The sequence below is a fragment of the Eptatretus burgeri genome, chromosome 4 (assembly GCF_056783735.1).
Source record: "Eptatretus burgeri isolate ZD-2024b chromosome 4, Ebu_testis_v1, whole genome shotgun sequence".
In the NCBI taxonomy this organism is placed as follows: domain Eukaryota; kingdom Metazoa; phylum Chordata; class Myxini; order Myxiniformes; family Myxinidae; genus Eptatretus; species Eptatretus burgeri.
This window is the reverse complement of record NC_140964.1, coordinates 44905923-44920139: the sequence shown is the minus strand read 5'-3', so window position 1 is coordinate 44920139 and position 14217 is coordinate 44905923. Positions and strand designations below refer to the sequence as shown.

Genomic DNA, 14217 nt, shown 5'->3' with positions numbered 1-14217 from the left:
TTTTGCACCTTCAGCGGAAAATGTATAAATATAAAAGGCTAAAAATGTGTTTTATATTTATATTTCATTTGTCCTTCCTTCCTTCTTTGCGAATCGAATCGGCGTTTTTGGCCATCTTCCAGATCACGTGACGATCAAACGGGAAGGAAATTCAAAAATCTGTCCGGTTAGATACAAGATAATATTCTTTTTTACTATCATAATCAATAAACAGTTGCCGAATATCTTGTAGAATGGCAAACTAGATAGGTTTTGAAAATGGCGATTTTTATAACTTACGAGACCTCGTGACCTCGTCCGTGATCTTGAACCCGGACAAAAGTTATATCGTTGTGCAACACTCATCGACCTCTACCCACATACTAAGTTTGATCAAGATCGGAAAGAAAAATTGTTGATGGACGTACGGACGGACGGACGGACGGACGGACGGACATTTGGTCCGGCTTTATTAGGTCATCTCGGTAGAGATGACCTAAAAAGGAAAATATAAAGTGAAATATCAACAGATATATAATGACAACTGGGAGAATGATAAAAGAGCAGGGAGGTAAAAGAACAAAAAAAGAAAAAAAGAGTTGGACAGGTGGGCAAAGACAAAGAAGGCTCATTGGAGTGGCTAAATAAAAGGTCAGCTCCATTGGGAAGGAGGATGAATCAAAGTAAATGCCCAAGACTAAAGGCCCTGTCACACCTTGACGTTTTAGCCAGCATTTGGTAAGATATCAAAATGTATGTAAAACGCTGGCGTACGCTGAACTATTGATGTTTTTTTCCAGTTTTAGACGTATTCATAAAGAGTTGGACTATGCATAACGTATTAGTAACGTACACAGAACGTTTCGATAACATATAGATAACTTATACCAACGAATGCTGAGTGTGTTGTCGGCGTTCACAACCTATGCCCAACAATAGTCTAACTTATGTATAGCGCGGCAGCGTATTGCCGACGATCACGTGGCGTAGCCTATTATAAGGCTGCGGCTCGACGATTCAAATCATAACCACACTAGACATCGAAGTGTCAAGCCGCTGTCACACCTTGACGTTTTAGCCAGCGTATGCTGACGTATGAAAAATTTGCCGAATACGCTGGCACACGTCGAATACGTTATGGGTAAGTTTTGTATACGTTAAGAGCATGCTGAAGCAAGCTGAAGCACGCTGGCATACGTACGTCGTAGTACGCCGAGTACGTCGACAAATTTTCAGCAAGTTGAAAATTTTTAGACGTATCCAGCGTATGACGCACACGTTACGCATACACTGGCATAGGTTGTAGGCACGTTACGCGATCGTTGACACACGTTACTTGTAAGTTATTCATAAGTCGAAACACGTCGAGGTAATGTTTAGTGTACCCGAAACTTATTTCTAACCTATGAGTAACGGGCTTTGAACCTATGAGTAACGTGCTTTGAAGCTATGTGTAACGTATCTCCAACACACATTGACGTATGTAGATGCATTTGACGTCTTCCGGACGGCCACAGAACTTACTGAACGTGTTACTAACTTACAGCGACCATATAATGGCGTATTGGCAGCGTTTTGGGGAATTGGTATATAAAAATGGGGTTCACACAGGAGGAACCCGTCAGTGTTCCAGACTCCATGATTTTTTTTTTTCTTCGGCATGACGGTGATGTTGACACTTCGATTTCTAGTGCAGTTATGATTTAAGTCATTGAGCGGCAGCCTATTAATTATATTATAACCGCACTATAAATCGAAGGGTCAAAATCACCGTCATGCCGAAGAAAAAAAACAAAACCATGGAGTCTGGAACACTGACGCTAAACATTACCTCGACGTGTTTCGACTTATGAGTAACTTACAAGTAACGTGTGTCGACGTGTGTCAACGATTGTGTAACGTGCCTACAACTTATGGCCAGCATATGCGGAACGTGCGAGTCATACGCTGGCATACGTCGAAAAATTTCAAGCATGTTAAAATTTGTCGACAGCTCGGCGTACTATGACGTATACGTATGCCAGCGTACTACGACGTATACCAAACTTACCCATAACGTATTCGACATGTGCCAGCGTTTTAGACAAATTTTTCATACGTCGGCATATGCTGGCTAAATCGTCAAGGTGTGACAGGGCCTTAAGGACTGCACTGTACCAATGGCTTGAAGAAAATGGTGGAACCGAGTCAATTGGAAAAGTGTATATTTTTCCAGGTCGAAACAGAAAGCACGAGTCGCCTCCTATCAGGATTAAAAAAAAAAAGACTCGTGTCAGAACAGTTGTACACACAAAGTCACAACAAAGTATGCAGAGTAATCCACTGCCACATCCACAATAATCTCAATATCCCAATTTCAGAAAATCTATGGCAAGATGAACCAAAAGTGGTCATTGAAAACAAACAAGTATTGCTCACACACAACCTTATGATCCCATGGAGTGTGGACAGAAAAAAAAAACAAAGGATTGCAACCAGGTAAAAAGACAGCATTGCTAACTTGATGTGTTAGTACACAACAATTTTTGCCTAAACATCCCAGAAATAAAGAAAAGGACCAAATACCAAAATCTCAAGAATGAAGTGAAAAGATCCTGGAAGCGAGAACAGCACTGTAATTGTACCAGTGATAATTGGGCAACAGGAATGATAACAAAGAACCTGACAAAGATCCAAAAAAACATCCCAGGGGATATTACTACAAACATACTACAGTTGGAAGCTGTCCGGGGCTCAGTGACGATCCTGAAAAAAGCCCTCGGACCAAAACTTTGAGAACAAGAAAACGTTATGTCCGTGAATCATGATCCCTCCCAAAACAGAGGTGGATACTTCGAGAACTGAGAGGACTCCGTTCCATCTTCGGAAACCCGCATATGGAGATAACAACCAACGACATACACAAATCTTAGATGTCATATATTATTCATGTAAAGTGTATATGGCCTAACTATGGCAAAAATCCATCCATCCATTGGGACCATACTCTGTGCAGAGCGTTGGTGCTGCCTTAACAGTCTCCTTGGCTATTGGGCACAATCCTGGACGGGAGTGGGGGAGGGGTGGGGGGGGTTGATGACTTGAAGTCACATTTTACATCTCCTTTTATTATTGTGATAATAAAAAACAATATCTGTTGAAAAATATTGTAATCTCCTTCTATGATACACCGATTATTCCTTCCTTTAATGGGGTCTTATGATGTGTGTTGGAGAAAGTTTTTGACCCAAGCTTTTCACGAATTGGTAGGTCAGGCCAGTAGATGATAAATGGGGTTTCTGGGACTCCCATTCAAATGAATGGGGGAAAAGGGAAAAACTTTCTCACTCAAGCCCCAAAAGCTCAAAATAGGAGACTGATTTTTCTCCCCACCTATCCCCTTCCCTCCCATACAAGCAAATGTAAAATTGAGACTATGAAAGATTGAGACTTACTGATTAAAGTGCTTCTTCCCCCCAACATAATCACAGTCCTTTAATATTTTCATTCCACTCAAAGAGTGAACCAATGAATATTTGCCCACGTTCTACTTCAGGGAATAACTTCATTTTCTTATGACATTCATTTCCATCGAGTATATTCACAAAGAATAACTTGGAACTTGGTTCTTGGTATAAGTGTCTTTGTTGTGCAGAAGTGAAATGATAAACTTCTCTTAATGCTCTTATTTGACCACCTCCTGAGCCACATATCATTTTGAGATTGTAGTAAATTGTTTTTCCATTATTCAATTGAACAGTTGGATCTGGATCCAGACCTGAACGAAAACCGAATCAGCTTGTTCTCGTCACCTAACCAACGAATCCACCAACTTTTGTCCTAACTCGTCCACAACGGTTTTGAGATGTCGTGGTGTATGTCGTTTTTGGCCCCATCTCTCAATGGTGAAGAATCACTATAAAAAACAAATTCTCATATCCAGATCCGGATTTGTATCTTCACCCAAATTGGATCAATTCGTCCTTGCCACACATCCAACCTGTCAACCAAATTTCTTCTGAATCCATCCAGAACCTTTTTAGATATTCTGCTCCCAGACAAACAGTCAAACAGACAGGGGTTGAAAACATAACCTCCATCCAACTTCGGTAGCGCCGGTAATTACACTTGCACACAAGGGTCTATTATTTTGCGGTGTATACCGCGACAAGGCTGACATTGACAGAAGAATGCAAATAATAAAAGACTGAGAGAATAAAGCCAATCACACGTCCTATAGACAGCTGCAAGGTGATGGACAATCAGTGAGTTCGGTATTAATCCAAAGCATATAGAACCAAGGTGGGCATTTTGATTCTAAGCTGACTCAGTAAATGTTGGCCATCAACAGTCCAACCTGATCATGCTCTAGAAAACAAGAAATCCACTTCTGCATTTCATAGATCACTTTAAAGTCTTCACAGTTTGATGTGTATTCTCAAACCATCCTACCCTACCATGATCGGCTTTTAACATCACATCCCAGCAGCGTGCATGAAGCATCAGTGTATTGGCACTTCTCATTAGGTGGAGACGTGTCATGCCACATCACATGATATGGAATTTGACTTTCCCTCTATCTCTGCCATAATAAGAGAGTACCTTTAAATAAATCCCATGAAGAACATGGACATTAGGACACAACAGAAAATAAATATGGCATGAGATTTGCACAAATGCGTTCTGGATGTTTCTAAAAAAAGGACAACTTACCACAGAGACATTAAGCGCTGCAAGGAGGTCGAACGGGAGGGCTGCTATGACGTCGATGAAGAACCACGTGGTGAGGTAGTGGAGACAAATTGAGCGGGCATCGTAGATCACCTGGCCCGAATGACTCACGTAGGTTGTTCGGAAATTGAGAATGATGTCTGTAAATGCAACGCAAGAGGGACATGCACCAGAAGCCACACAAATTGAGGACTTACTATTGCAATACACATTGTACATGAGGCATTTAAATGTTCTCGAAATGAGACACTCAAAATAGTTCAACTGATTCCATGTAACATATAAATATATAAATACATCACGTGGAAGGGGTTGGGTGGGGTCCACAGCTAGACTATGGTGAGTGTAGTATGGACCCTGTGTTTTGTGTTGGTTAGATTGCCATGTAACAGAGCTCTGTCAGGGTAAGTCATTTGTTGCATGTGACACTGAGGAGGCAGCATATGTAATTTATAGACAGGGTAGACGGATTAATTATGTGTGTATCTGGATTTTTTTGGTGAAGATCCGAATCCGGATCCGGATGTGAGAATTTTTAAAAGTGATTCTTCACCATTGAGAGATAAGGCCAAAAATGACATATAGCACAACATCTCAAATATAAAAATAGCTCCGCAAAGCGGGCGTAACCCCTCAGCCCATGCATTGCAAAAGGAAGCAGTGATATCACGATGATGCAGTCAGTTAGAGCACGTTGGACGTCATATCGAAAATCAGACTTCAAGATGGCTACCGTGGCGGCGAGTGAAAACCGCAGCGCGCCCACTTTCGAAAGGAACCTTCCTCCACTCAACCCCAACACACCCTGCAAAAATGGATTTAATCGGACAAGGCGTTCTCCTCGAAATCGACGGAAACCAATTTCAAGATGGCTGCCATGGAGGTCACATTGAAAATCGCAGCGCGCCCATTTTCGAAAGGAACCTTCCTCTACTCAACCTCAACACACCCTGCGAAAATGGGTTTAATCGGACAAGGCTTTCTCCTCGAAATCGATGGAAACCAAAAGTTGACAGACGGACGCCCGGACGGACGGACGCCCGGACAACGCCTGTGACGACAATACCCCTTAGCCCAATTCGGGCTGAGGGGTAAAAAGCAGACGAGTGCACTCATTGCTGACAAAAAAAATTTTTGGTGAGTACCAAGCCATTTCTGCTGGGACTCATTGGAGAACCGAATTAAAATTAAATTGTGTGAACCCCTGCGTATAATGATCCTTAAGTTAACTCAACCTGACATTTTAAGTCTTCACGAGCCAAACCCACGCTCTGCGCGAAGTTTCTAAAGTGAGGGTTCGTTAGGACATCAATATATCGAGTGTTCACAATGTGATTAATAGAATTTCTTGATATACAATGTTTCTTGTTACATTTTTTGTGTCAAATTCACCTTCTGAGGAAGTCAGCATGTGCAGAAGAGGGTTTTACATTGCAGACGCTGTTTTCTCGGAGTGGCGTAATGACGTCAGCGAATGACCGATGATGTCATGACGTCATTACGCCTCTCAGTGTTGACGTCACACGTCGTCATGCAAATGAATGCAAAAATTAGAAAATCGCCCAAAATTCCCAAACCTGTCCGTCTGGTGCGATCTCACATAGCCCATGCTGTTCATTAGACCACAGAGCACCCTCATGCCGAAAGTGGCGACAATCCGTCCGACAGTATCGGAGGAGATACGTCCACAAAATATGGCTAAGCATATTAATGTAATAATTATTGTTAATATTATTATTAATGCTGTTATTATTATGCTGTTATCATTATTGTTTTGATTACTTTTGTTATTAGAAGTGGCTTTGGAAAGATTCATGGAAATTTATTATGACACTCAAGCTGCTATCTCTTCACCTCAACATGGTGTTTTCCATGGTGGAAAAAGGCAATAAAACATGGAAATTTCCTTGGAATTTTTTGCAGTTGAGTCTAAAGCATCAGAGGCTAAGCAAGTGCCAAAAAAAGGCGATGGCCTCTTACTCGTGATGCAATTAGGGACTGAATCCTCACTCATAACACCATCTCCCACCACCACTGGGAACGGCATAGCCTGGTGGTGGCTTAGTGGTTAGGGTGGTGGCTTGGATCCTCGGGTCCTGAGTTCAAGCCCCGTTGGCCGCTGAATTAATACACCAGGGGGTTGACTCAGCCTGTCATCCTTCTGAGGTTGGCGAAATGAGTACAAGTGTGTACTGGTAGAGGGGCACTGCATCTGTGACAGTCGCACTTCCAAGAAATGATAGCTACCCTGGCAGTTAAGCTGCCATACGCAAGAAGAAGAAGTAGAAGAAGACTCAGAGCGGCACATCACAGTAAACATTTACGTAGATAACTTGTGTCAGCCTCACCTCCTGAACCCGGGAGGCCAAACAAAGTAGGTACAACATTCGTCTTATGACCTTAAGTACCCCTGCCAAGTTTGGTTGAGAATGGATAAGTAATGGCTGAATGCAGGGTCCATAGACAGACAGACACCAAATGATGTATTTTCGTACGATGAGAATTGAATGTGATGCTGTAAATACCAGTGTTGTTGACCTCATATTCCCAATGGCCGGTCCCTGCTTGCTGTGATATCGTCATGACAATTCAATCAAGTTGCCAGCAATCAAGTCGTCTTGCTGATAATTCCCCGTCTTGTAACGGAAAAGGCTTTTCATGAAGCTGTTTTGCATTATGGATATTCAGGCATTTTTGGTGCACATGAAATCAAAACAAACTCAGAATTCATCACAACAGACTATGTTGGATGCAGAACGTTCCGTTACGTTCAAAAATGCGGTTGGAGATTAAATATAGTTAATCATGAATTCTCAGCCTGGGAGGTTCATTATGCAATGGCATCTCAAACTAGTTTTGCGCTTAAATCCAAGGAAATGAGTATTTGTCATTTGAGGAGACCGAAATAAAATCTGTGAGACAGGAAATTATATCCGACTCGATAATTTTTTTTTGTTCTTTCCCATGGAGTTTCAGAAGCATTTCGCGTGACGCGCTTTTGAGCTGCTTTATGGATGGCAGTGTCGAAGATGGCGGAAAGACACCTGCCGCAGATATCCCAAATAACATCACTCGGAAAAGGAAGTCATAATTTGGGACGAAATCTCATACCTGGCCAGCATGTCCGTGGGATTGCGTGCAGCTCACTCGGTTGGCTCTTTTTCAAACAGGCAAACTCGAGTATAACTATCAGGTCTGCTCAACCTGCTGAGAACTTAATAATCAACCAGCACTGACAATGAGAGGATAGCTTGTGAGAAGGCCTTCATCGCCGTTTTACTGTCATCTCAAGTTTGGTGTTGGTGAGTTTGGAGGGGTTCATTCAGAAAATCAAACGTGGAAAAAGAAAAGAAATGGGATTTGTGAGAGGAGTTGGAGAGACAGCGAGGTGAAAGGAAAAGAGTTATTTTATTTTTTTTTTTGTATACCTTGGTCGAGGCTCGTATGAGAGCAAACACACAACTCACAGCAAGGAGGCATGAGACAAGAGGGGCGGGAGTGGAAGGGACAAAACAGTGGGGAACAGACACATGAGGTGAACTGTGGAAGGGAGAGGGATGGGGATGGGACGGGGAACATGGCGAAGAGAAGATGGACATTACAGGGACTTTCAGGAAGGAAAGCAGGAGAAATGAAGGAAGTGGGCTTGGGTGGATTATCGGGGGTAGAAAAGATCGAGGATTTGGATGGGGGAAGATAAGAGGTGGTGGTGAACAGCTGTTTTGAAAGCCTGGAGGGAATAATGGGAAAGAATAGAGTGAGGAAGTTTATTCCAAAGGCGGGAAAAAAGAGGAATGAAAGAGTGAAGATGAGCAGTGATTCGTGATTTTGGTAGTTTTACCAGAAGGGGGTTGTTGGCGGACCTTGAGCGCCCTGTGGAAATGTGGTGGGGACAAATCGCAGAGAGAGCAGGGGGGCAAGGCTGGAGAGGAGTCGGTAGAAGACAGAAAGACCACCGACCAACCTGCGGTGATTGAGTGAGAGGCCCAAAGACTCAGCTTCATTGCGGGAGATGCCGATGATCTTAAATGCCCTGGTTTCGACAGCGTTAAGCCGAGAAAGGTGGGAGGCAGGAGCACCAGCCCAGAGGGGAGAGCAGTACTCCATCAGGCTACGGACAAAAGCTTTGTAAGTGGTCAGGAGCTCAAGAGGGCCGAGGAAGGACTTTGCACGACGGAGGATTCCCAGTCGGCGACTGGCTTTTGAGGCGAGGTTGGAAATGTGACTTTCCCAGGAAAGGTCATGGCAGATAGTGAGACCTAGAAGCTTGAAAGAAAAGACTTCTTCCAGAGGAATGTTGAGAAAGTGGATGGGGGGCGGGGGGGGTTGTAAACGGTCCTTTCGAAGAGACATAGTGAGAGTGTGAGATTTGTCTGGATTGAAAGACATGTTCCACGTGTTGGACCAGTTTGTGATTTTATCCAGATCTGCAGTGAGCGAAGAAGCTGCTGCTTGCCGGTCTGAGGGATGACAGATGGTACGGCAGAGGGTGGAGTCGTCGGCACAGAGAAATAGAGGATTTTCCAGAGAGTCCGAGAGATCATTGATAAAAACCAGAAAAAGAACAGGGCCCAGAACGCTACCTTGAGGAACTCCAGCCTGCACAGGAAGAGGGGATGAAAGAACTCCATTTAGGGCCACACGTTGACTGCGACAGGAGAGGAAGTCTGCGAGCCATGAGTGGAGATGGCCTTGAATACCATGGGAAGAGAGTTTGGTGAGTAGTGCAGGGTGCCAGACTGTGTCAAAAGCACGTGATATGTCCAGGGATACGGCTCGGATTTCCTGTCTGGCATTGAGGACCTCCATCCATTGATGGGAGAGCAGAAGCAGCATATCCAGGGTAGAGTGACCTGGTCTGAAACCAAATTGATGATTGGAAATCAAGCCATTGGAGAAGAGGAAGGATTTCATATCTGAAGCGATGATGGATTCCATCACCTTGCTGATGATTGGGAGAAGGCTGATTGGTCTGTAGTTATAGGGAGCTGTTTTTGCACCTTTTTTATGCAGGGCAGTGATGTTAGCAGATTTCCAAGCAGATGGCAGATGACCTTGGGCAAATGAGAGGGTGAATAGAACAGAGAGAGGGTGAGCAAGAGCAGAAGAGCAGGCTTTGAGGACACGTGGGCTGATGCCGTCTGGACCGGTTGCAGAATCTGACTCGAGGTTTGAAAGCAAGCTCTCCACCTTGTCAGGAGAAAAGGATACAGAGTCCAGGGACAGTTGGGTGCGACTGGGTAAAGTGGGTAGAGATAGTGATGGGTTTAGGACACAAGATTTAGCTGCAAACACCGAGTTTAGACATTCAGCTTTATCACGTGTGGAATCAGCAGTGCGGCCATTTGAGGTAAGGGAGGGGATGGAGGGGGAACATACACCAGAAACAGATTTGATTAAACGCCACCAGGATTTTGAGGAGGGAGAGAGGTTTGAGAGTTCAGACTTGAGATGAGAAAGATGTTGTTTTCTGGCTCTCCTGAGGGTAGATACACACTTGTTCCGAGCTTTGTGGAAAGAACTGAGATTGCCCTCAGTTGGGTTTGCTTTCCATGAGGCAAAGGCAAGTTGTTTCAGGACAACTGCCTCGCCACAAGCTTCAGTAAACCAAGGGCGGGAGGAAGGGTAAGACAACTGAACACGAGAGGGGATAAATCTGTGCATGAGGGAGAGCAAGTTTCTTTGAAAGAATTCCCAGGATGAGTTGATGTTTGAGAAAGTAGCGATAGGAGACCAGTCTGTAAGTTTGATGGCTGCTCGGAGACCCTGCCAGTCGGCTTGAGTGAAATGCCAGACTCGACGGCGGTGAGGTGGTTCTGTGATAACAGCCAGAGAGATGTCCACTTTGACAAGGACGTGGTCAGAAGAACCAATTGGAGCGAAGGAAGAGCAGCAGATATTGTCAGGGAAATTTGTCAAAACCAGATCCAGAAGAGATGGAGTACCATTTGTTGAGATCCGGGTCGGGAAGTTGACCGATTGAGTCAGTCCCAATGAGTCGCAGAAAGCTTTTTCTGAGGTGCCATGGCAGGTGAGAGAGGTACCCACACCTAGCCAACTGGCGTGATGACAATTGAAGTCACCACATAAGAGGAAGAGAGAGTTTGGATGAGAAGATAGAAGATGGTCCATGTTTTCGGATAGTGAGGTGTAGATGGAGTCATCACTGTTCGGTGGACGGTACAGTACACATATAAACATGAGGTGGGAGTGGAGGGGAAGCCGAAGCCAGAGGTATTCCTGGGGGTGTGGGGGAGTGAGAGCAGTGCATGGAGAGTGAGGAATAGTCTTTGATGAAGAGAGCAACACCTCCACCAGGACGAGGCTCAGGTCTGTCATACCGTAAGAGGGAGTAACCAGGGAGAGATACTTGGGAGTCAGACACGTCTTGGGAGAGGAAAGTTTCTGTTCGGCAGATAATGTCTGGTTTGTCAGTGGCAACCTGTATGGAAAGATCTGAAAGGTTTGAGCGAAGGCCCCGGATATTTGAGGTCCACACTTTTAATGAAGAGGAAGGGGAGGAGGCTTTGGGTGCAGGAGGTGGAGGGGGAGGGGGAGGGTAGGACAAGGGACGAGGGGGGCAGGTAAGGAGGGTTGCTGAAGGAGTGTGGGGTATTGCAGAACAGCGAGGGGAGGGGGCCGAATGAGGAGGAGAAAAGGCTCTGTGGTACTGGGGGAGAGGGGGGACAAGAGACAAGGAAGAAGGCAGTTGAGGATTTGAGGAGGTGGAGTGAAGAGATGGAGGTGAGACGGCAGTGGAGGGAGGCAGGTTGGTGGATGAGAGGGGGGCAACTTTGAGAAGGAAGAGTGAGGGGGATGAAAGGTGGGAGAAAGGTGAGGGGGGAGTTTTTGAGAGAGGTGAGAGGGAGGCTTGGAGGGAGAAGAGTGGGATGGTTGCTTTGAGAGTGAGAGTGAGGGGTGAGGGGGTGAGTTGGCACTGAAGTTGGAAAAAAAGAATGTTTGATGGAAAGCGAGCATCCATGGCAAACTGTGGTTTTTAAAAGTTTTAGGTCAGAGATGCGATTTAACACAATTCTTGATGGATGCAATGAAGGCGAATTCAGAGCATGGAGAGAAGAAGCGCTGTAATAGTTGGATTTTTTAGGCAAGGAATGAAGGAGAGGTCGAAATGAGAGCAGTCTGTTAAAATAGCAGAAGAGTAGTGCATTGTGAAACAGTAAAGAGTACCACATGTGTGAGAGAGGAAGATGAAGCATTATAAGATCGTTTTTGTTGTTAAAAATAATGTATGAGAGAGTTCAACAGATTAGGTCATGGAAGTGTAAAAAAAAAAAAAAAAAAAAAAATCGAGGAAGAAGACGAGGAGGAGGTTAAGAGGAAGAAGAAGAAGCAGAATCGGGAGAAGGTGAGCGTGTTGTTGTTGTTGGGTATATATATATATATATATATATATATATATATATATATATATATATATATATATATATATATATATATATATTCATACATTTTTTTTTTGTTGTTGTTAATATTAATATATGAGAGAGTTCAACAGATTAGGTCATGGAAGTGTAAAAAAAAAAAAAAAAAAAAAGATTAGGTCATGGAAGTGTAAAAAAAGGTTTTGGGAGGTGATGAGAGCAGAAGAGGTGGGGGGGGGGGAGAAAGTGTGTGTGTGTGTGTTTTTTTTATAGAGGATGGTCAAAAATCTGCAGCATTGTGTTCGCCATATATAGATGGCCCCTTGTGCTGCAATATGGATTTATATTTTCCCTTGATAGTTTTTATTTATCGGAGTCAGTGAGTGTGTTGAGGTGTTGATGAAATCAGATATAATGCGAATAAATTTCCATCCACTCTCTTGTCATTTTTGATTGCGTCATTGCAACCATTTTCTTTCTCTGGCCAATTTACTCTGTGCATTGGGTTCTCAACTGATATCGAGTTTTGACCACAGTACCATATGACCAAGCATTCCGGCTCTGGATTAGGGTGTATGTGTGTTTTGTATGACGATGAGCCTTGACCTTCGGGCCAAGGTTCATGTGCATTAGTTTGATAAGCTTTTTTTTACCTCCGCCAATGAAGGTGGATGGAGGTGATGTTTTCACCCCTGTTTTTCTGTCTGTCTGTCTGTCTGTCTGTCTGTCTGTCTGTCTGTCTGTCTGTCTGTCTGTCTGTCTGTCTGTCTGTCTGTCTGTCTGTCTGTCTGTGTTCGTTTGCTCGTCTGTGAACAGGATATCTCAAAAAGTTGTGAACGGATTCGGACGAAATTTGGTGGAGGGGTTAGGTGTGTTACAAGAAAGAATTGATTCAATTTTGGTGTAGATCCGAATCCGGATCCGAGAATTTTAAAAGTGATTCTTCACCATTACGAGATGGGACCAAAAACGATATATAGCATGATATTTTAAAAAGTTGTGGACAAGTCATGACAAAAGTCGGTGAATGAGTTTGTCAGGTGACAAGAACAAGCAAAGTACATTTTGGTTCAGGTCCGAATCCAGATCCGGCCTCTTAGTGGGATACAAAACGTAAACTGTTCAGCCTGGCAGAGGTATGCGCTCTCCTGAGTGCCGTTCTAGTTTGACATTGTATTTTGGTTTTGGGGCTGAAGTACAGGTCCTTAGGTTTGTTAAGATGTTTGGGTATTTATTTTAATCTTTTTTTTTTATTATCTGAAGACATCTGTCAATATATATATATCTCTCGAGCCTGAAAGTCACTTTACCCCTCCCCAGTAAAGCATTTGTTCTTAAACTCTTTTGACATTCAGGTTTTATTGTGCAGTACTTACAATAATTAATCAATCATTGTATCCATATGCGTTCCATCATGTTTTTTTGCATCACTTAATTTGTGGAGGGTGGAGGGGAAGGGGTTGGAATGGGGGGGGGGGGTGTTGGGAAAGTGAGGTGCGAGAAATTTATCAGAGGTAAAGCGACTTTCAGGCCAACCTCGAGATAACTTACTGTCAGGGCGCCATAAACGCATGTGTGGATTGATCATTTTCCTTTCCTTCATAGAAACTTCACGCGGAGCATGGGTTTGGCGAGGAAAGACTTAAAGCACCAGGTGGAGTTAACTTAAGGATCATTATACGCAGGGGTTCACACAATTTAATTTTAATTCAGTTCTCCAATGAGTCCCAGCAGAAATGGTTTGGTAAAAAATTTTTTGTCAGCTATGAGTGCACTCATCTCCTTTTTAACACTCTTCTCAGCTTTGTATGCATCTTACTCCTCTGTAAGTGGTCTCTCGGAACGTTCACTCCAGACGAGACACTCGCAAACCGCTCTTTTTTTTCGTTCTGGACACTCCTGAGCCCTTTATCGTTTTTATATTTGAGATGTTGTGCTATATATCATTTTTGGTACTATCTCTCAATGGTGAAGAATCACTTTAAAAAATTCTCACATCCGGATCCGGATTCGGATCTTCACCAAAATTTAGCATTGCTGTCCTTGGCCGTTCACCTACACACACAAAACAATTTCAGAACAATTGCTTGAAACCTGTGCCCCAAAATCGTGTGACAAACAAACAAATGAAATTGCTCGTTGAGCA

At 43.7% G+C, this 14217-nt stretch overlaps 1 protein-coding gene across 7 annotated transcripts in view; it reads right to left on the bottom strand.

The window, feature by feature from the left end:
- The window catches only part of LOC147027941 (voltage-gated delayed rectifier potassium channel KCNH8-like), a 603764-nt gene that overhangs the window by 283683 nt on the left and 305864 nt on the right, over positions 1–14217 (bottom strand). For all 7 annotated transcript variants that reach the window (XM_085877809.1, XM_085877808.1, XM_085877806.1 and 4 more), the window contains one exon: positions 4672–4829. In XM_085877809.1, coding sequence (XP_085733935.1) covers positions 4672–4829 — 158 coding nt within the window. The remainder of the gene's footprint in view (positions 1–4671; positions 4830–14217) is intronic.